The sequence below is a fragment of the Xyrauchen texanus genome, chromosome 9, assembly GCF_025860055.1.
Source record: "Xyrauchen texanus isolate HMW12.3.18 chromosome 9, RBS_HiC_50CHRs, whole genome shotgun sequence".
NCBI lineage: Eukaryota > Metazoa > Chordata > Actinopteri > Cypriniformes > Catostomidae > Xyrauchen > Xyrauchen texanus.
This window is the reverse complement of record NC_068284.1, coordinates 31,844,140-31,867,890: the sequence shown is the minus strand read 5'-3', so window position 1 is coordinate 31,867,890 and position 23,751 is coordinate 31,844,140. Positions and strand designations below refer to the sequence as shown.

Genomic DNA, 23,751 nt, shown 5'->3' with positions numbered 1-23,751 from the left:
AGCACTTAATACAGGGACAATCCCCTTGAACAACCTGGAGTTAAGTGCCTTGCTCAAGGACATAAATGTGGTGGCCGTGGGGATCGAACCAACGACTTTCTGATTAGCAGTTATGTGCTTTAGCCCACTACACCACCACTACTCCAGTCATATTTGATAGACAGAAATATAACCACAGTAACCAAAAAAATATTTTAATATTTGAAGTGGCTAGTTTGTGTACATGCCTGTAAACCACAGCAACAGAAAATATTCTGAGTGTTAAACATTTTAGCAATTAATATACTGTGGTGTGAGAGTGAGATTTGTTTTTAGGTTACACACTTGAAACTCCGAGGGTATTATGCTATAAATGTGGTTTGTGAGGACACCCCTAGTCCCCCTGTAATTCAAATGGCTTAAAAGCATAAACAATGTTTTTTGGAAAATGTAAAAATGACTTCCTTTGTTTACACCGAGTGGTGCAATCTACTAAACTTGACAAATCTTTGGGTTGGCACAAGCCCTTTATATTCAAGCAGACACGCAAAGAGACAGAGGTATAAAAGTTTGAAGTCATATTTGACCAAGAAAAATATAAAATAAGTGTAAGCCAAGAAACAATGTATCATTATTGCATTGAAATTGTAACTGTCACTTTATTGCTATCATTTACAGTATAACATGAGTGTATTCTGTTGATAAACTTGGAAATTAGTGTAATATGATTTTACGCTGTTGCTCCATTCTGAAAATATAATTAGCTATTTGGCTAATGCTAATATATCTACTATATATTTTTTAAATAACAAAGAAAAAAAGATCTTCCCTACAGAAATATCAGTGGAGTAGATTATTTTATTACAGGACTATGAGGCTTGTGGAAAACAAAATACGTAAATAATAGGATTAATCTTCGGAAAGAATAAAGGATGATGATAAAAGACACAACGCAGAGGGAAATTAAATGCAATAAAATATAATTGATGCAAAAAAAAAAAAAAAAAAATATATATATATATATATATATATATATATATATATATATATATATATATATATATATATAGTGCACCTGGAAAGTAGCGCTTCAATTGTTTCACATTTTGTTATGTTACAGCCTTATTCCAAAATGGATTAAATTCATTATTTTATGCAAGCAATGCCCCATAATGACAAAGTGAAAGAAGTTTGTTTGAAATCTTTCCAAATTTATAAAAAATTAAAAATTAAAAAAATCACATGTACATAAGTATTCACAGCCTTTGCCATGACTCAAAATTGATGCATCCTGTTTCCACTGATCATCCTTGAGATGTTTCTACAACTTGATTGGAGTCCAGCTGTGGTAAATTCAGTTGATTGGACATGATTTGGAAAGGCAAGCACCTGTCTATATAAGGTCCCACAGTTAACAGTGCATGTCAGAGCAGGAATTGTCTGTAGACCTCCGAGACAGGATTGTATCGAGGCACAGATCTGGGTTAGGGTACAGAACAGTTTCTGCAGCTTTGAAGGTCCCAATGAGCACAGTGGCCTCCATGGAAGAAGTTTGGAACCACCAGGACTCTTCCTAGAGCTTGCAGCTCGGCCAAACTGAGTGATCGGGGGAGAAGGGCCTAAGTCAGGGATGTGACCAAGAACCCGATGGTCACTCTGACAGAGCTCCAGCATTTCTCTGTGGAGAGAAGAGAAACGTCCAGAAGAACAACCATCTCTGCAGCACTCCACCAATCAGGCCTGTATGGTATAGTGACCAGACAGAAGCCACTCCTCAGTAAAAGGCACATGACAGCCCACCTGGAGTTTGCCAAAATGCACCTGAAGGACTCTCAGACCATGATGAACTAAATTATCTGGTCTGATGAAACAAAGATTGATCTCTTTGGCCTGAATGGCAAGCATACTGTCTGGATGAAACCTCATCACCTGGCCAATACCATCCCTACAGTGAAGCATGGTGGTGGTGGCAGCATCATGCTGTGGGGATAATTTCAGCGGCAGGAACTGGGAGACTAGTCAGGATCGAGGGAAAGATGAATGCAGCAATGTACAGAGACATCCTTGATGAAAACCTGCTCCAGACCGCTCTGGTCCTCAGACTGGGGTGAAGGTTCATCTTCCAACAGGACAACAACCCTAAGCACACAGCCAATATAACAAAGGAGTGGCTACAGGACAACTCTATGAATGTCTTGAGTGGCCCAGCCAGAGCCCAGACTTGAACCCGATTGAACATCTCTGGAGAGATCTGAAAATGGCTGTGCACAGACACTCCCCATCCAGCCTGATGGAGCTTGAGAGGTCCTGCAAAGAAAAATGGGAGAAACTGCCCAAAAATTGGTGTGCCAAGCTTTTAGCATCATACACAAAAAGACTTGAGGCTGTAAATGGTGCAAAAGGTGCTTCAACAAAGTATTGAGCAAAGGCTGTGGATACTTATGTACATGTGTTTTTTTTATTTTTAATAAATTTGCAAAGATTTCAAATAAACTTCTTTTACGTTGTCATTATGGGGTATTGTGTGTAGAATTTTGAGGAACATAATGAATTGAATCCATTTTGTATAAGGCTGTAACATAACAAAATGTGGAAAAAGTGAAGCGAATACTTTCCGGATGCAATGTGTATATATACACATTATATATATATATATATATATACATTTGTTTTTATTTATTTATTTCTGGAGAACTGGGGATAGTTACACATCTTATATTAGAACTTCAAGATTGAGTTAGGAAATATGATTTTCTTTTAGGATACAATACAGGAAAAACAGATGGAAAAATCACCCCTGGTTGACCTAATGGCTGAACCTGGTTTAATGAATTTTGCTGTGGTGGAGTATGCTGGATAAATGGAGCTTACATATTACATACATACATACTGCAGGATCCTGAATAGTGTCTAAATATTTAATACCAGTATTCCGGCCTGTTTTATGTACCTTACTATCTACTCTTTTTTCCAGAAGTCACAGTAGTCCCTTACTGTGGTTCGAAATAAATTCAAGGTAGTTCATACATCATTAGGAATCCAGAAATGCATTTAGTCCCTCTGAAAATTCATTTTCATCTTGGATTTGAGGGGGGTTATAAAAGAAGGTCAGGGAATGTTTCCCCCTGTATAGAATTCATTGGTTGATATTGTATGCATTGGTGCACAAAGGCATTCCCTCTTCCAAAGCACAGGTCTACCAGCGCTTTACATAATCTATGCTCAGTCATTAAAGTTAGGTCCCCAGTGCCCCTTGTTTTTTGTTTTGTTTTTGACATACACATCCAATTTTATTTTCAGGCTTGTGCTTCTCCCAAAGATACTGTAAATAATTGAGTGTTTACCATGACTCAAATGCTCATCTGCGCAAGTGCAGAAAAAGAGGCAGCAATACAGTGTATAGAAGATACAAGACAATTGTTGAAAACTGTAACTGCTATACTGTATAATTAAAGATTTTCTCTCAATTTGCTATATCTTTCATTTTCATATTTTTGTCAGTTTATTATTATCATGACACTTTGCTATGCTATAAAAATGTTTTGTCAAATAACCCAAAATATGTGCTTTGTGTTGTAATCTAAATTAACTGATTTATTCAAGTCAGACATATTACTTCATATGACTGAATCAATCTGACTGCATTATATTACACCAATAAAGGTGCGTACACACTGCCAGCGACTTTGTCGCTGCAGGTCGCCAGTGGCTGGCGGTGAAGTCGCTAGTGGGTGTTCCCACTACTGGTTGCCTAGTAACGTTTATAAATGACATTCACGGATGTCATACCATTGCTGTTGACAGCGAATCTCTTTTCTTGCCACTAAAAACAAACATTTTGGAGGGAAAAGACTAAATATAAATGGAATCAGTACATAAAATGCTTTATATCAAAGATGAATGAGAAACCAGGCGTGCTGTTTGCCAGAGCGGCTGTTTATCTGCGGCGAAAATGCAAATGCCAGTCTGTCTGGGTCCATAAAATCCCCGCGATCTCAGATACACCTTTCCACGCAGTATTTTTCTTAAAAATGTCCTTGTACGTGGGAAGAGACATATCATAGAGCACTGGAAAATTTCTAACAGCAAGAATTAGCCTTTCATCCATCTTTCCGTTACTGCAGGAGCTGAGAGAGAGAGAGAGAGAAGGATCACGTGAGCTCTCCCGTCGTCTCTCCTATTGGCTGTCGCTTCCGTTAGTCGCTCCAAAGTTGAACTTTTCTCAACTTTGTCGCGTCGCTGTACACGCCCAAATTCTAACAAGTTGGATAAACAAGGATGGGTGTGTGAGTGAGTGAGTGAGTGAGAGAGAGAGAGAGAGAGAGAGAGAGAGAGAGAGAGAGTGAGAGAGAGAGAGAGAGCGAGACTGAGCATGTGTGATCACCTGTTGCCACACCCAAGAAGAGATGCTATCAGCTTTCTGAGCTCTGCTTTCTCAGTGGAAAAATAGCATTCAAGCAGGGGTATTTCTCTCTATTTCGTGGTAGCCGGTGCACAAGAGTCGATCACTGTAGGAACTGCAATGTCCTCCGCCATTGCCATTTTAAACAGCACCCATTGTGTAATTAATCAGCCGTAATGATGAAGTTGTTCGTATAAAGCCATTTAAAGCTATTTCCTAGCTTTAATTGTGTAGTGTAGTAAGTGTAGTAAGCGATCACGAAGAGCTGTTGTATGAAAACGGCTGATGCGGATTCACTTCATGTAACCTAATAGGCTCATATTACACACAAAAATTATCTTTTGCCACCACCTGCTGGCTAACATACGTAATGTAAAAAAAAAAACAGATCTGCACTGCTCTTACACTTTAATTTAGAACGGCACAAACATCAGCGGAGTGATACACACACAGTGAGTGCTGATGGAACGTCTCTCGTTCAATCAGATTCAAGGACCGGAACTAACTGTTGTTCATATATTTATATACAGTACAATATGCTTATCATCTAAGCAGTAAATTTTTTCTCTTCCTTTCTGTGCAGGTCAAAGGGATTGGCAGAAGAATGCTGGTGCCAGGTGCCCAGAGGCAGGATGGCGTTGTGTTGGCAGAGAGCTGCGGTTGTTAGATGGTTCCTCTTGATGCTCCTGTGGCACTGGGCACCTCTGTGCCCACTGAGCTGGTTCCTGGCTCTGGCTGAGCCTCTGAACCAGAAAACCTCACCTTTCTCTTCCATCTCCGGCCGGAGCAATGGCCAGCTGGACTGGCTCCTGTCTGATAAAGGGCCCTTCCATCGCTGTCCAGAATACACTGAGTTCAAAGAACGCTTCCAACAAGGCTTCTCCACACGCTACAAAATCTACAGGTTTGTGCCGTGAAGATTATCTTGTTTGTGGAAAATACTGGCTATCAATTTCCCTCAGGATTGACTAGCTATAATATTACATCAGTTCAGTTGCTGTTTCAAAATAGCAAAAGGTTTAAAGGAATAGTGCACACAAATATGAAAATGCTCTCATTATTTACTCACCTATATGTTGTTGGAAACCTGAATGACTTTCTTTCTTCTATGGAACAAAAAAGAATATTTGAGAAAATCCTGGTTGCTCTTTTTATATAAAAGTCAATAATATGTAACCCACAACAGCATATTCTCTCTGTGAGTGTGCGTGTGCGTGTGTGTGTGTGTGTGTGTGTGTGTGTGTGTGTGTGTGTGTGTGTGTTGTGTGTGTGTGTGTGTGAGCATGTATTTATCACTTTGTGGGGACCAAATGTCCCCATAAGGATAGTAAAACCCGAAATTTTTGACCTTGTGGGGACATTTTGTTGGTCCTCATGAGGAAAACAGCTTATAAATCATACTAAATTACGTTTTTTGAAAAGGTAAAAATGCAGAAAGTTTTCTGTGAGGGTTAGGTTTAGGGGATAGAATATAAAGTTTGTACAGTATAAAAACCATTATGTCTATGGAAAGTCCCCATAAAACATGGAAACACTACTGTGTGTGTGTGTGTGTGTGTGTGTGTGTGTGAGCGTGTATTTATCACTTTGTGGGGACCAAATGTCCCCATAAGGATAGTAAAACCCGAAATTTTTGACCTTGTGGGGACATTTTGTCGGTCCCCATGAGGAAAACAGCTTATAAATCATACTAAATTATGTTTTTTGAAAATTTAAAAATGCAGAAAGTTTTCTGTGAGGGTTAGGTTTAGGGGTAGGGTTAGGTTTAGGGGATAGAATATAAAGTTTGTACAGTATAAAAACCATTATGTCTATGGAAAGTCCCCTTAAAACATGGAAACACAACATGTGTGTGTGTGTGTGTGTGTGTGTGTGTGTGTGTGTGTGTGTGTGTGTGTGTGTGTGTGTGTGTGTGTGTGTGTGGAGCACAGATGCAGAGTGCAAGTTAAAGGGATAGTTTACCCAAAATATATATATATTATTTTTTTAAAGGGTGGTCAGTCTATGCACACATTTTCTTACCCCTTTTGCAAAACAAGACAAAAATACTGATTTTGTAGGACAGAGGCCTCTGGCAATACTGGTCAGTCTATAATTCAGCCTTGCATTTACATTGCATTTGATTTTGGCATATGCTTTTATCCAAAGCAACTGACAATGAATTCAAGGTATACATTTTAACAGTATGTGTGTGTTCCCAGTGAATCAAAGCCACGACCTTGGCATTGCTTGTGCCATGCTTTCCCAGTTAAGCTTCAATAACTGACAGGAACATTCATCATTATTAAGATGAAAAGTGCAATACATCAGTTGCTACACAGTGATGATTATTCAGCTGTTGACCAATTTTATTTACATGCGCATTGCATGTGCTCTCTTATCATTCAGTACATTTCTTTTTAAATATCGATTACTAAGAATTAATTCCAGTCCATGTCAAATGCACATGCACAACATTTTGCCACATTACTGACCTCCGCACCATTAGGGAATGATTGGCCTTTTTGCCGTCTTCCTCTGAATACCCCACCAGTGTGTAGTCTACTCTGTCCAACTCTCCCTGCTCACCAAATTCAGAACTCAGCATGCCTACAGCAGCTGGGCAGTGAAAGGCCTGGAGAACTGTGATAGACTCAGTGAGGGGGAGACAGGCATCTGCCAGCACTGTTTGAAAGGTTGTCTTGCAGGCCAAAGAGTGTGTGTGGGTGTGATCCAGTGGGGTGTTTGTTTGCTTCAGTGTAGGCATCTTTTTGTTTGTATGCGTGTCTCCTGTATGCTGCATGTGCCTCATAGTTCAGATGCATTGTGTAAACAGCATCCCTGAGCTCACACAGCGACAATGGGACTTCAGCTGGTCATTGCATTGTTCCTTTGATATACTAACTGATCTTTTAAAGAAGAAAAACTGGGTCTTGGTGAGGTGTCTAGGCTTGCACATCACAAGAGGAGAACACCAGCAGGCATTTACTAAGGGACTATACATTTTATTGCTTCCTTGGGCACAACTCTCCTCTGGGAGGTTACATTGCACCAATGGATTCCCGGCAGAGTGAATTCTATGGTCTTTAGTCATACTGCCAGATCCAATGGGGATTTCTGTTGTAAAAGGAAAGAGATATGTGCTTGCATTACTTTGCTTTGTTCCAAGGCTTTAGAAGCATACAAAGCAGTTGACATTTAGATTAAAAAGTTACTCAATATGCAACACACTGTGAGCTCAATATAAAGAAATAAATAAGCAGAAAGCCTTTCAAGAGAGAATATAACAGAACTACAGAAGTGACTTCCCACTAGCGTTCAATTGCTAAGGAGATGTGCTTACTTTTGCTTGTTGTTTCATCTCAAACAATGAGTTGAATTAATAATGAACTGTAAAAAAATCCAAAAATACAAACTTATGCACTGTGGGACCTTGTGTAATGGACAAAATAAGACAATTATACATCTAAATAATTACTAAAGTTAAACTTTTTATCAAAATATCTCTAATAAAAATGTACATAGATATAGGCTCCAGTCAAGTAGTAGCCTACTTAAACTATTTTGAATTGACACAGGGCTGGGCTGTCTCATGTGGGCCACCATATTGAGATCAGACAACCAGCCGAATACTACTCACTTAATCTAGGTAACCTCCCTGTTAATTAATTATTAATAATAAATAAATAATTAATAAATAAAGAATTAATTAATCATACAGTAGCTGACAGTGAATAGCACATTTCATCAATGACATATTAGGGGGTGACAGCTTGGTCCCAATATAATGTATAATAACTAGTCAAAAGTCAGGATTTCAATCAAGAAGAGTTTACTGAAGATAAAGTGTTTTACTTTCTTCACAGTTCCAATGGTAACAATCATAATGACAGGTTACAGATGAATTCAGGAAGCAAACTCACCTAGATACAGAAATACTAGGATTTGAAGGTATATGCAAAATCCATTTACATCACGTATTTTCGTCACAACATTCTGATTGGTACAAACACAGGATGACATAAACTATTTCAAACATTTGATTCATCAGACTGCCTGACAACAGAACTGTGAGACATAACATTTGTTATCAGAACCATAACTAATTCTGATACTTAGGCAGGTATCATGAGTTGTTGGGCCTCTTTACTTGTGTTGTCCATTTCTGTGGAAGTTGTTTGGCTATGAGGCACCCCATTAACAAAAACATAGTCAAATTCCAATAAATGAAACAATAATTTAAATAGAACAAACTGTTCATATCTTGTTTCAACAAAGCTACATGACACCCAGACCTATCTGGAATGCAGTGCCTACAAGGAGCCTAGGGAAACAGTACAATTAAAATGTATATTATCTGGGAGCTGGGCTAAATGAATAATCACTGTTATTGCATTCCTGATATTAACCAGACCCTCAGTCACTCCTAAGACACATTACATCCACATGTATGGATACAGTTAATTGATTAAACTAAGATACAGAATCATAAAATATATGGGTGATTGTAAATGAGGATGATTAAAGAAAATATGTAAAAAAAGGGGATTAACTTTTATTTCTACAAGTCCAAGCCAACTGCCATATTGGCCATTGCAACATTAAGAAAAAAATACTTAGTGCACCTTAAATTTTAAAAGATTTTCATCAGGCATGGACTACTAATGGAAACATGTATTTACAACATCAGAGGAAGATAGAACAATGACGCACTACCCTTCCCATGTGGAACCTGTATTATTCATTAACTCCCAATTGTGCTATTAGACCATCACGCCAGTGGTGTTGCACGAAGTGACGGAGGTGACTACCAGTTGGGAACCACTCCTTGGAGGTACAGTAACATGGAAACAGCCGGTTTCCAGAGGCAACAAGTATCAGCAAAAATTATATCAAACGTATAGACATCTGCAATTCTTAAGTGATTGAAATAGAATGCAATTTAGTCTTTTGATGAGGTACATTACTGTATGCAGCATTTTTGTACAATATAAGTTGGTCCACACAATTTAGAATTAATAAGACAAATGTCTGCAACCTTGGAGATGCTTGCTTTGAATAACAATGGAGAAAAGAGTGGAACAGAGGCTTGAAAATAAGCACCTTTGTGTTCTGTTGACTTGATGAGATTTCCCACTTCAATCATCCACCAAAGGATATTTTAGAAGTATGTGACAAACATTGTCTGAGCTTTCATAGATCAGAGTCAAATTTCACTCTCTATATTGATGTTTGCCAGTGCAGAATTTTTGCTGAGCAGCTTTTTTTTCTTCTCCATTGTGTACTTTTGGTTTTTGCTGAAAGCATGATTGTGTCATTTATTTTTTGCTTAACTTTGGCGACTAATCCTTCTTTAAAAAATCTATAGTTAAAGCTGCTTTCACAATACAATGCAGTCCCTGATGGGAGGGGCTCCTAAGCTTATTTTCTATGCCCTTGAATAAAGCAGCATGTGCCAATATTTTAGTTCACTAAACAGATGCCCTTGAAGTTTTGCATGTAACATTCAGTTTAAAGAGTTAGACAGATTGTGATATTTTTGGCTTTTGGCTGAATAGGTGACCAAACTGTTCAAATTGTTTCAACAACCATCTGTTGAAAACGTGGTGTCTTTTCATTCCATGTTTATTTCCAGAACACAGAAATAATGGAACTAAAACGCTTTGGATATATTGGTGTAAAGCCTATTGCTGCTATAGCTTTTCTTCATTGATTTACCACTAAGTTAAAATTCACATTGTACCTACAGTACTGTAAGTTACACAAGCAGTTACAACATTCTGCACGTGTTCTTTAAAGCTGTTTGCCATATTATTTTAAAGTTATTTAGTGTAGTTCAGTGGTTTAACTGGTTTTGCTTCAGGTGGTGACCCAACATGGATGCAATATTTAATTTCTATGGTTTTATGCTCTCGGCAGCCATTACTGACCACACAAAACTCATTGTGGTTGGCACAAACCATGTTTATCCTTGTAAACCTGCCTTTAATGTAGTCTGGGTCATATTTTCTTTTACTTTAAGTAGTTTTGTTCATGGATTTTCGAGGATGAGGGAATGTTACGTCAACAACAAAGGGTATGTGAAGCATTTTCATTCTTTTAAAAATGTATAAGCCTATTATTTTGCTATCCTAACTATGTGCAATAATACATAGTACATATGTATTGCAGTATATTATTTGCATTAGTCAATGTTTTTCCTGCTATACACTGTACAATGGGACACCCATTTTTGGCTTGCACCCCACCAGTTGAGAACCACTAGGCTAATTGTTTTTACCTAATATATATTCTGAAGTGAATTGTGTATAGTTTTCACCAACCACATACTTTTTGGCAATAATGCAATTATTACCTTAATATCATTGTTATAAATGGAACTGGAGATTATAAAAATAGAAAGATGTAAATCTATATGTAATTTAGGAGGAAGTGCAGATGAGCAAAATGTTCCTGGACAACACTGAGTTCACTAAATGCTTCAGTGTCTCTGGGTGAGATGGCAATATATCATACTTACAGTACTTAAGTTGACATGAAGATCCTATTTCATTTTTTTTTTTTAGATGGATAAAAGTCCAAATTCACTGGAACAAAATATTTCCTGAACTCACTAAAGGCATGAGAGCCTGATAGTCTGTCACTCCAATCAAATTTACGTCAGATCTGATCTGATTTCATACTGACGTAAAATGTGAAGGTATTCACAGTGTGAACATAATGTCCTCAGGGGCCGCTGAGAATTCTCATATTCCTTCTGCACAATTTTTTAATTGTTTGAAAAACAAATGTTGAGACCCCTGGTATCTGTTCTATTCTATCGTGCTCAAAGACGCTTTCTGTTTGACCAGCTACTTAAACTGTTAAGCCATTTCTAAATTGTTACAGTCTTGTAGCTGTTTGGGTAATCAATATGTTGACATGACATTTGTTAGAATATTTAAACAGGGTCGAATTTGATCTTTCATCTCCTGGTGTTAACAACATTTGTGTTTTCTATTTAGTAAATTTTTTTTTCTTCTTCTTGAGGACCTGAGGGCACCAAGCTATAAAATCTAATTACTGCATATAGCACTGTGACTCCAAGTGAGTAATTAAGATTCAAGCTAATTTCAATGTAAAATCAGTGTCTTGGCTCTACACTCTGACAAAATAAAACCATCCATGCACAGAATTATGCTTTATACTATTAAGACCATTGTTCCATTTACTGAAAAAGAAAACACTGCTCTAAAACAGCACTCTACTGGCTACATGACAAGGAATTATTATTTCTAGAACACATATAAAGTTTTTCTTAGGGGAAATGTTTGACTCAAATTAGTAAATATGTGTTGTGAGGCACCCATTATTGTGCGAAACAAACACCATAGCAGAATACACTGCCAGCACCTGTTCACAGGAGAGACGATAGAGATTCAGTTTTTCCCCTCCTTTATTCAGCAAAATGTGCATAGCACTAACCACCATCCACATAGAATTTATATGTAGTATCAATGACTTTGCAATACAGCCCACCTTTGGGTAGAGGACAGACTATTCATTGTATGAGTTCGTTTTACTGTTTTGAGAAGTGAAGACATATTTTGTGTGTTATGAGTGTTTCATAGAGAGTGTGCCATCCCCTTTTGACAGGCAGGCTCATACAAACAGGCCAGAAGACCCACTTTCAATTCAGCAGGGCAAAGTGTTGCAGATCAGCAGTTCTCTCTTTCGTGTGTGTGTGTGTGTGTGTGTGTGTGTGTGTGTGTGTGTGGAGCACAGATGCAGAGTGCAAGTTAAAGGGATATTTTACACAAAAATTTAAATTCTGTCATGATTTACGGTACTCACCTGCATGTCATTCCAAACCAATATGGCATTCTTTCTTCTATGAAACACAAAAGGTGAATTTTTGAAGAATATCCTGACCACACTTTTCCAATAAATGAAAGGGAATGACCATAAAAGTGGTCCATATGACTCGTGCGCTATGTTCCAAGTCTTCCGAAACCACTTTGTGAGAATCAGGCAGAAAATGTAAGCCGTTAGTCATTGAAAATCTAGACAACCAGCCTAACTCACCTTGGCTCATTCATTATAGAAGAATTTATGTCCATTTCATGAACGAATCAATCTTTAAAATCAAATCTTTTTGAAGAATAGTTTGTTCCAGTATACAAAACCACTCTGACTGATTTGTTTGGACTGATGTGGTTCTTGAGTTCAACTTACTGACTCATCCGGTCACAGTGGTCACAGTTTGTTAAAGGGATAGATTATCAGTGAATAACGGCTTTGATTTCAGTCTGTTCCACACGCAAATATATTAGCCCACAAATTGTATGGAACACTTTTAGGATAGCTTTATGGTACTTTTTTTTTATCATTTTAGAGCTTGGTGGCCTGGATATTCTTCAAAATATAAAGTAGAAAGAATGTAATACAATTTGGATCAATATGAGTGGCATCAGAAGAACAATGCACAAATCAGCTAAAAAGATTAAAGCTATATTTACTGCTTGTAATTAGCTGACAGATTAGAGAAACAACAAATAAAAGAAGATAATTTACAGCAGGTCTGTGTAGTGTTGAGATGTCCAGGTGCAGTGGCCTCCTGGTAAGGGTGTATTAAAGAGGAGGGTGTTTTAGATGAGAGTGTCCCACTCCTCAGCAGAGTTCCAGGTGCTATCAGCTGGTGCTAAAGCCCTTTAATTAAGACCATATATCATCATTAGCATATGGTCAGACAGCCACTGCTTTTGCTAATTAACTCCTAGAGATCTTTACGAACCACCCAATAGGTGCTTCCTTGGCGTGATATGTTTAAGGAAGCACAAGCTCTGTTTTGTTTACATAACTCCAGAAAAACAGTGATTGGGATGTATATTAATTGTATTAAATGATGGTAGATACCGTTTGAAATGAATTGGAAAGGTACAAGGGTGGTTAGAAATGATAAAAGGACCTAATATACTGTTTACTTACAGTATATTAGGTCAATAGATTTTAACCTTTTTATTTTAAAATCTTGATGTTGATTAAAAAAAAAAAAGGCCATGGACACGATTTGCATCAACTATCCATGTGCAGGCATGATGCCAGAGTTTCTGTGAACTGTTACAAAATCTGCCAATTGCATCATGTAAGCTCTACTCTGTTTATAGACCAAAACATGTTTTTCCCTGCATTAAAATGAGATGCATCAATATTCAGCACCAAATTCCAATGAACGTTGCATGCATAGCTTTATCCTCTGCTGAAATCAGCATTTACTCTTCATCTCACACCTTGCACAACCACATACTGTACACACACTCACACACAGACCTAGAGACATGGTTCCAACATTATAAAAAAAGAAAATAAGACTGGTTCCAAAATTCAACATGTTCATTACTTTAGGCTGAGCTTGAAAGCACTTAACTGTGCTTGTTTTGACTCACAGGGAGTTTAGTCACTGGAAAGTGAACAGCTTGGTGACAGAAAAGAGAGACTTCTTCAAAGCCCCACTGCCTTTGGCACCAGAGTTTTTACGTAACCTCAGGCTTCTGGGGAGAAGGCCGAGTCTTCAGCAGATCCACGAAAACCTGATCAAGAAATATGGCACTCATTTCTTGGTATCAGCCACACTGGGAGGTAAGTCAACATTGCAATAGTTCTACAGTATGTAAAGGATGGAATTGAAAAATGCATGTTTTTTTTCTGTTGTGATTTTAAAGGGATACTTCACCCAAAAATGAAAATTCTCTCATCATTTACTAACCCTCATGCCATCTTAGATGTGTTTGATTTTCTTTCTTCTACTGAACACAAACAAAGATTTTTAGAAGAGTACCTCGGCTCTGTAGGTCCTCACAATGCAGGTGAATGGGTACCAAAATGTTTAAAGTCCAAAAAGCATATAAAGGCATTGGAAAAGTAATCCATAAGACTCCAGTGGTTAAATCCATGTCTTCAGAAGCTACAGTATATGATAAGTGTGGGTGGGAAACAGATCAATATTTACCTCTTATTTAACTATTAATCTTTACTTTCACTTGCACATTCTTCTTTTATTTTTTGGCAATTTGCATTCTTCATACATATCACCACCTACTGGGCTGGGAGGAGAATTGATAGAAAAAAGGATTTAAATATTTATATGTTTCTCAGCCACACCTATCATATCACTTCTGAAGACATGGATTTAAACCACTGGAGTCATATGGATGATTTTATGCTCTCTTTATGTGCTTTTTTGGGGCTTTAAAATGTTGGTACCTATTCACTTGCATTGTGAGGACCTACATAGCTGATATATTCTTCTAAAAATATGTGTTTTTTTTAGAAGAATATATACAAAGAAAGTCATATACATCTGGGATAGCATGAGGGTAAATAATGAGAAAATTATCATTTTTGGGTGAACTATCCCTTTAATGAATCATTTTGGTAAAACATTTTATGAAACCTGTATATATAATATTTAATGCATTATGAAGGTTTTTATAATGCCATATAATACCCTTTGCAATCTATAACTTTTTATAATCTATAACTAATCTATAATCTATAACTTTTCATAAATAATTGTAACCACAGTTTCACCAAGATTTTCACCCACTGTTGCACTTGTGTATATATGGTTGAGTGACAATAAAGGGATTTTGATATTTTTGATTTCATTATAATGCCTATGTTAAAGTTTTACTTTTTAAAGTATATATGATCATGCCACAAAATAATGTCATCAAATTGGCTGTTTTGACTTGGGTCAGTAAGCTACCAACCACCCAGAACATCTAATCAATCAAATAGCAAGACCCTGAGAACCACCCACAGCAGCGTAACATCATAATGGCAAATTTTGCATGGGAAGCATCACTCATATTTTTTCTTTGTAAAGTGTAAATTTTAGTTTTAAATGTAAAAGAAACAGAAAACAGACTGCAAAGACATCCCAGACACTTTTGACTAAGTTACTGTTTGACATCCTCAGTACCAATTTACCCATTTTCAGACAGTAATACTCTTCTCCCCCTGGCACCCAAATAATAAGTAGGGCAGTTTGTCCCAGTGGTGGTTTCAAACCTTTTCACTGTCTCTAGTTGCATCTCTATGATACAGGCACTAATTATAATGTCACTTATTGGTGGATGTACTGTATGCAGTGAAGCTGCAGAACTTTAGCGACAAGGGAGACAAATGAAGTGGTAAAGCTACAGTGAACGCTGATAATTAATGTCTCAAAGCCAAGGAAATGAGGGGACAATGCTGTTGCATGCATACTAATAAGACTGACACAAATAACAACACTCAGGCTCCACAGAAAAATGCAGACACTTTCCAGCATTTAAATGATTGAAGATATTTCTCTGGACTTTAGGTTTAGCCTCACATCAAAAAAGCACTTAACAACCACCCTTTGGGATAAACTTATTTTCATTGGAATCTTTATTGCTTCTCTTTCTTCACTTCTGTAATTCATATTTAACAAAGCCTTGAAAAAACATTTGAAAAGACTGTATCGATAGCACACTTGGACAACCGCCTGACAGTCCGAGTAGAACTCATTGTCACTTTGCTGCACACTGTCTTAGGAAAGTGAAGGCTTCATATGTTTGTCAAGCATCTCTCATGCTTTTGGTTCTGCATGCTTCTTTCCTAAGGAGAGGAATCGCTCACAATCTTCTTGGACAAACATAAGCTGACTAAAATGACAGAGGGAAACGGAAACAGCTCTGTCGTATCCCTGGAAATCTTGCACCAGTTGGCGGCATCATACTTCACAGACAGGGAGAGCACCCTGCGAAGACTGCACCACCTGCAGATCGCTACATCTGCCATCAAGGTAATAGAGAAGACCACTTCTTTCGTTTTCATACAGCTTCAGCTATGATTTCCCGGCATTATAATTTTAGAGCGATTGTGAGGCAAATTCACTAAGCCATTTTACCACTTTTGCATAGGTGTTTCAGCACAAAAACATGCATCTTATTTACTAGCCACTCGTCATCCAGTTTAACCAGGCGCTAAATGCTCAGAAATAGTGCTGTGCTGAGTATTGTATTAAGGAATGGTTCACCCTAAAATTAAAATTCTGTCATTATTTACTCACCCTCGTGTCAGAACCCATATGAAATTCTTTCTTCTGCAGAACGCCAAAGAAAATACTCTAATTGAATTAATATCATGTTTGCTGAATTCAATACAATGGCAGTACATAGAAACTGACTTTAACACTAAATAAAGAACCCAACAGTGCCATTGGTGGCTTTCACACATAAAGCCTTTTCTAGAAAATGATTAATTATAGAGTAATTTTAGATTTGAAGTCATGTGTGAACACGACCCATTCGAAAATACTGGTAAATATAGCACTGGCTATTTTCCTGATTGAAAAGTTGTAACATTTACATTTAAATTTATGCATTTGGCAGACGCTTTTATCCAAAGCGACTTACAGAGCACATATTACAGGGACAATCCCCCCCAGAGCAACCTGGAGTTAAGTGTCTTGCTCAAGGACACAATGGTGGTGGCCGTGGGATTGTCCCGCAATCGTAAGGTTAGCGGTTGAGGACAAATGAGGTCAGGACATGCTGATGTAAGACGTAGATGATTGATTTACTCTGGAATAAAAAAAATGACATCAAATTAAACAGATAGTAAAATTATTCCATTCAGTCGATGGGTGTATAAAAATATTTGATATTTTAGAGCCAACTATAATGGAAGTCTCGTAGTGTATGATGCTCCAGGACTCAAATCTGAAGTCATATGATAAGCAGCCAGTGGAAATCAGCAGTGCACGACCACAACACTGGACCACAAATAAATGGAGATGGAGAACAAGTGCTCAAAGTGAAGAAAACATTTAATGCCACTCACCTCAAACTCACATTGGAGTCTCCATCTTTCCACCCTAATGCGCTTGGCTGTTTCTTTTAAGACTCGTTACAGAGAAGCAGCTAAATCAACAGTAGCGCTGTTTACATTGGTCATGTTTCTCTTAGCACGGGGGTGTTTCCACGTAAGTTTGTGATCGGACAGACTTGATACCAGGAGTGATCCTCAGTGGTTTAGTGTGTGATGCCCAGTCTGTAGCCATTTACATAGTTGGTAAGTGTGTGACTCTAATCAGGAAGTATTTTTTAGATTCTGTTCAGATTTTGTTCAGAATTTGTGTTGTGTAATCCAGCCTTAAAGGGCTTCTTTGGAAATGTGTTGACTGATAAAATATATAATTACATCTCAGTTAAATGGTATTTGGGTGCTGATGTGTGAATGGTAGCCAAATGAAAAAAGACAGAAATACATTTTATGTGTGAATAGCAGATGTGGTGCATTTACTAGTAAAGGCAATTCTACAGTTTTACTGCAATTTACCAGGTTTAATGTGTGAAAGTGGCTATTAAAGAAGTCCATGTGACTTGTTCATCAATGGTTCCATTTGTAACATTAGTTAATGGATTAGGTATCATGAACAACCAATTAACAATATGTTTGTTACATAATTTATTAATCTTTATTAATGTTTATTAATTAAGTATTGTTTATTGTTAGATCATATTAACTAATGTTGTAAACTAATGAATGCAAACTTATTGCAAAGTGTTACCTTTGTGCCTTATTTACAAAACAAAAATGACCATTACACTATTACCACCTCTATTTATTTAAAAGAGATATGTTTAGAGATACTTCTGTACATTTTCTATTGACCATGGCAGCAGTAATTCATCAAATTATGATTTGCTGATTTGCAAAATTCCTTTAATAAACAGGGTGCTAAATCTGCATAGACACCACATTCAAATAAAGAGCACTATCAGTGGACACAATTAATTCTTAGATAAATCCCCGCACTGTGTTTATTTGTTCATGTGCTCCACGTTAACCAAGCTAAGTTTAATAAGAGTATAAATTAAACCACTAATCAATTTCACATTTATGTTCACCTTATTTTAAAATCTGTTTACCAGCATGTCAGCCAATTCTCTGTTGGTTTTATCTGTGTGTTGAGCCTTTGATTACCATAACCAACTGAACTCTGAATATTCAGCTTGTGGTTCTTATTTTTACCATTATGGGCAGTTGTGATGCATGTTTGTTGCCATGGTAATTCTTCTGCAATTAAGGTCCTTACATTTGCACTTTAAGCAGCTATGATGTGTCAAGTGCCCTTGGTGTAACTCACAGCTGCTGAGTGGGTGTAGAACGTTTGGTGACTGCAACATCATGATTCCTTCAGAGTAAGCTGTCCAGGAAATTATGCTGCTGAAAGGTGAACGGAGACAGATATTATTGACTTTCGGTCAAGATATGCAGACGCCTGCATATATTCAGTTTTATATAAGGGACATTTCTGTTGCGGTGTCAGATGCAGGTTTTGCAAAACATATTTCCAATTGGCAAAGGTGATGACTAAAATGAGATTTTGTTAATTTGTGTATGGGGATTTTTTTTTTAAAGCATTAGACTTGCTAATTACATAAGCATATTTTTACCATAATCAAGAGAATGCATGCCAACATTGCAAAAGCTGATTATGCAATATACTTCCATGTGAAAGGCAAACACATTAACTATACATTTGGTCAAAACTGAGTTATGACAGAAACTGGGTCTCTTAGACTATGATCATTCTGGTCTAATCAGGTTAGTTCACCCAAAAATGAAAATGATCCCATAACTTACTCACCCTCAAGCCATCCTATGACTTTCTTCTTTCAGCCAAACACAATCGGAGTTATATTAAAAAATATTCTGGCTCTTCCATGCTTTATAATCGAAATTAATGGTACCTTCGATTTTGAAGCCCAAAAAAGCGCATCCATCCATCAAAAAAGTAATCCATATAGCTCCAGGGGGTTAATAAAGGCCTTCTGAAGTGAAGCGATGCATTTACAGGCTTCTGGTAATGGCCGTCCACGTGTTCACTGGCTTTCTCTATCTGCATTTCCACGTTCGTCACTTCTCACAGTAGCTTACACTATACCTACATCATACGCCGGAACTGGACTCTCTCGTGAACACGAGGATGGCCGTTACCGGAAGCCAGTGATTATAGTTTATAAAGTTATACATATGGATATTTTTCTTACAAAAACACATCACTTCACTTCAGAAGGCCTTTATTGACCCCATGAAGCCATATGGATTACTTTTTTGATGGATGGATGGGCTTTTCTGGGCTTCAAAATCTAAGGTACCATTCATTCCGATTATAAAGCTTGGAAGAGCCAGGATATTTTTTTATATGACTCCGATTGTGTTTGGCTGAAAGAAGAAAGTCATATACAACTAGGATGGTTTGAGGTGAGTAAATTATGGGTATTTTTGGTAAAAGTATTTTTGGGTGAACTAACACTTACAGATACAGAGTCTGAAAATTGCAGTAATTTCGAAATCCACACTCAAACCCAAAACCTTTTGAAGCCATTTGTTTCAGTTTCATTGCTGGGGCAGTAACTATGTGTGGTTTCGGCCAGTATACCAATGATCCTGTTTTTTTAGTCACCCTAGTGCTGGCTGATCAGTCAAAATGAAGTATGGAACTTTCAAGCTCTGTCAAACACACTTAAAGCCAAAACTTCTCTTCTGCACCTTCATTTTTGCAAGGTATTTCAGCCCGACAAAAGGTGGGGTGGCTTGTAATGAAAGTAGGAACATTTTACACTGATAAATATAGAGTGGATCTGTGGCTCTGTGGAAATATAATGACTTTCCCTTTGGGCTGCGATACGCATTTCATTAGCCAGAGCTTTCCCTACACAACATCGGCAGAGAAGTTCAATTTAACACAGATCCTTTACAATTTAATATCAATATGACCACAGACCTATTGGGAAACATCTGCATATAAAAGTAATATCTGCAGCAAATATGCACTTAATATGAAACACTTTGATCTGGATTGCAAATTATATAAACACATCAGGCTCCTCAAAGTAACATAGATGGACAACATGTACATAAATTGTGCACTGAGGAGCTAGTGATTTGTAAACATATTGTTGAGAGGATAGACCACCTAAAATTATAAATGCAGTCATTCTTTACTCACCCTCATGTGTTCCAAACTATTTCATTCTTCTATGGAACACAAAAGGAGATTGACTGACAAGCAGAATCAAAAATGTATCCTAGTGTTCCACGAAAGGAAGTTAAGGGGTTTGGAACAACATGAGGGTGAGAAAACGGTGGCAGAATTACATGGTCAAGTGAACTATCTATTTAAAATTACTACTTGTGCATGAGACATTTGTCCATGGCAACAGTAAAGGGCACTATGTGACAGACACATTTTTGGTGAAATTATTTTGGTGTACACCAAAAACATGCTTTCAGAGTGCTCTCTTGTGTCGCTTTAGGGAGCAGCCTCTTCTACCTGGTGTTTTTGTCAAGGGAGAGCTAATGAGACGTTGCGAGGCTACTGGGCCTACTTTTGACTGCTTCCTTCCTGCACCCTGTGTGCAAATCAGACTGATGAATCGTGCACCAATGCAGAAGTGGGTTATAGCAGCCTCATCAATAATGCCATAAAGGATGATCAATTACACTCAAAAAGGAGTGCAAAAAGCACACCAGGAAGCTGTTTCTGAGTCACTTTGCCTCCATGTATTCAGATACCACTTAAGGCCAAAAATAGCCTAAGATACCAAGGCGGGTTTAGTGGTGATCAGATTTTGGAGGAACAAGCATCCTGAGATTAGCTGATCTTCACAGATCTATGAGATTATATTGACTCAATTTAAATGGTAAATGGTAACATTTACACAGCTCTGGAGATGTTTAATATCACTGAATATTCTGTGTATGTGTAATTTCATAAAGTTTACCATTCAGCCCTAGACATGAAGGACTCTCCCCCTCTCTATAATATAACCATTTGTCATAATGACATACTATTAACAGTCACCTCTGTGTAGGACAAGGATCTCAGAGTTACCACCCAAAGCTATGGCCTGGAACATAAGAGGAATCTAATCATACAGACCATGTTAAAGGACTAGGTACATGTAGAGTACCAAGGTATTCTTTGAATATACACATAAATAAATCATGAATACATTTAGTACTGTGCTGTATCAAAGTAACATGATATTACTACTCTGTTACCACCAGAGTACATTTTAGTAAGGGTGAACCCAACAGTCAGGGTTAGGAGGGTTAATTTTAAAATGTAATATGTTACAAATACTTATTTTTTAGAAAAATGTAATAAGTAACATAATCCAGTTACCTTGATAAGAAAGCAATGTAATCAGATTACTTATTTGTTTACCTCAAGATCGCATTTGTGAATAAAGTCAAGAGAAAAGCAGTATGTTCTCGATGACTTTTAATCATATCTTCTGAATGCAAACAATCCGTGTTTGAATTTTTTTTGAGTGATGTAGATGTTATTATATATAAGAAAAAAATCATAATTTTTTTTTTCTTAATAGGAAAACAGAATATGTTCAAATGTAGAACAACTCCACATTTTTAACCAAATTAGGTGAGTCCTCTATATGTTACAGAAAACTGTTTATTTTCTCATCAAGCAAATACAGTTAGAACAGATGCACTGAATTATCTTGGTTATCTAATTGAATCTTGGTTAATGTAATGAGGTAAGGTGGGCAAGGAGGAGGCAAGAACCGGCTAAACAGTCAACATATAGTTTAATGATAAAACTCAACATATAACAAACATAAACAAACACAGACACACATGCAACTCAGCCGCGTGCATCTCACTCTTTGTTGAACTGGCACCTCCGGCTAGTCTTTATCCCCCTCCCGGCTGATTAGCCCGATTGTCCTCACGGCCTGGCCCCAACATTCTCCTCGTCACAGTTAATATAATTTTTTTTTTTACAGCATATATCTCAGATTCAAAAACACTACAAAGTTGAATTCTGTCATGTATTGCTGTTAGCATGTGGACTAATTGGCACTGACCATTCATTAACGTCCTACTGTAATAGGTAGATCACATGCTATTTTCATCATCATTATTATTATTATTACTGCCACCAGTGCCTGTCATTTTATTTTAGAGAATAGATAAAAATAGATTTTAACCTTTATAGTGTGCCTTGGTTTACTTATTCCAATTTTCTATAAGTTTTAAAATGTTACATTTGCCAGTATTTCTCCCTCACCCATACTTTTGAATGGTTCTTAACAATACATTTATAATAAGTATCAAAATCAGATAAATTATTCATTGCACTTTTCCCCTTAGAACTTAATAATATTTTCAATTAATTTGGTATTCATTTGTACAATCTGGATTTTTTTATAACAAAGAAAAAAAGAAATGCTGTTCCAATTACTGTTATCATTACAACATGAAAGCATTTCAAAGAACAATTTTAGAGTTTCAACTGAAGTTAAGATGGAAATGAGATGTCACACTAAAGTTTCGGCAGTAGGCATCCCATGGACCAGAATATGTGCTGTTTGCCAAGGGGAGTGGACGTTTTTTCATTTCTATTCCTGCTCCTGCGAAAACGATCATCAGACAGTCAGATGTTGAAATTAGGGAACACTTATTAATTTTAGCTATCCTTGCTAACGTGATTTTCATGTGGGTCTTACCTTTAAATGTTTCTTTAAATTATATGTCGGGCCCTTGGAAAATCAATGCATCTTCACACCTGGAGGGTAAATTGTACTGAACTGTAATCTTGTTTCCCTTTTCTCCATTGAAGTGACAAGAATGTCGAAATTTCCACAAAAATAATAATATTCCTCCAGTGGCCATTGCAATGAAATGGCACTTTTAATGGTTTGACCATGTTTGTCTTGAGAGCGCAGTGTTGATCTGAGAAAGGACTAATTTACACATGCGAAAGTAAGTGGTGCCAGTTTCAAGTGAGTCATGAGAGAGAACCAGAAGAGATCTCCAGCATGCATCTAATCATATCTGTGCCACTATAATTTAGGGAGTCCAGCAGGGAGTGCTCACCTTGTGGACTGTGTAGGTCCTACTGCCCCAGTATATTGATGGGGGCCACTATACTATAAAAAGGCACCGTCCTTCGGATGAGACGTTAAACCAAGGTCCTGACTCTCTGTGGTCATTAAAAATCCCAGGACACTTTTTGAAAAGAGTAGTGTGTAACCCCCTGGTGTCCTGGCCAAATTCCCTCCTTGGCCCTTATCAATCATGGCTTCCTAATAATCCCCATCCATTAATTGGCTCTATCACTCCACTCTCTCCTCTCCACCAATAGCTGGTGTATGGTAAGCGTACTGGCGCACTATGTCTGCTGTCACATCATGCAGGTGGATGCTGCACACTGGTGGGGATTGAGGAGAGTCCCATGTTCATCATGTAATGCGCTTTGAGTGTAGTGTCAGAAAAGCGCTATAGAAATGTAACGTTCAATCATTATAAAGCCTTTATCATTTTATGTCAGGAGGACCTTTTGT

The 23,751-nt window shown here is 37.5% G+C and overlaps 1 protein-coding gene across 2 annotated transcripts in view; it reads left to right on the top strand.

Annotated features, from left to right (window-relative positions):
* The window catches only part of LOC127648894 (BMP/retinoic acid-inducible neural-specific protein 3-like), a 144,364-nt gene that overhangs the window by 54,082 nt on the left and 66,531 nt on the right, over positions 1-23,751 (top strand). For both annotated transcript variants that reach the window (XM_052133710.1, XM_052133711.1), the window contains 3 exons: positions 4,965-5,285; positions 13,788-13,978; positions 15,991-16,172. In XM_052133710.1, coding sequence (XP_051989670.1) covers positions 5,014-5,285; positions 13,788-13,978; positions 15,991-16,172 — 645 coding nt within the window. In that variant the 5' untranslated portion in view covers positions 4,965-5,013. The remainder of the gene's footprint in view (positions 1-4,964; positions 5,286-13,787; positions 13,979-15,990; positions 16,173-23,751) is intronic.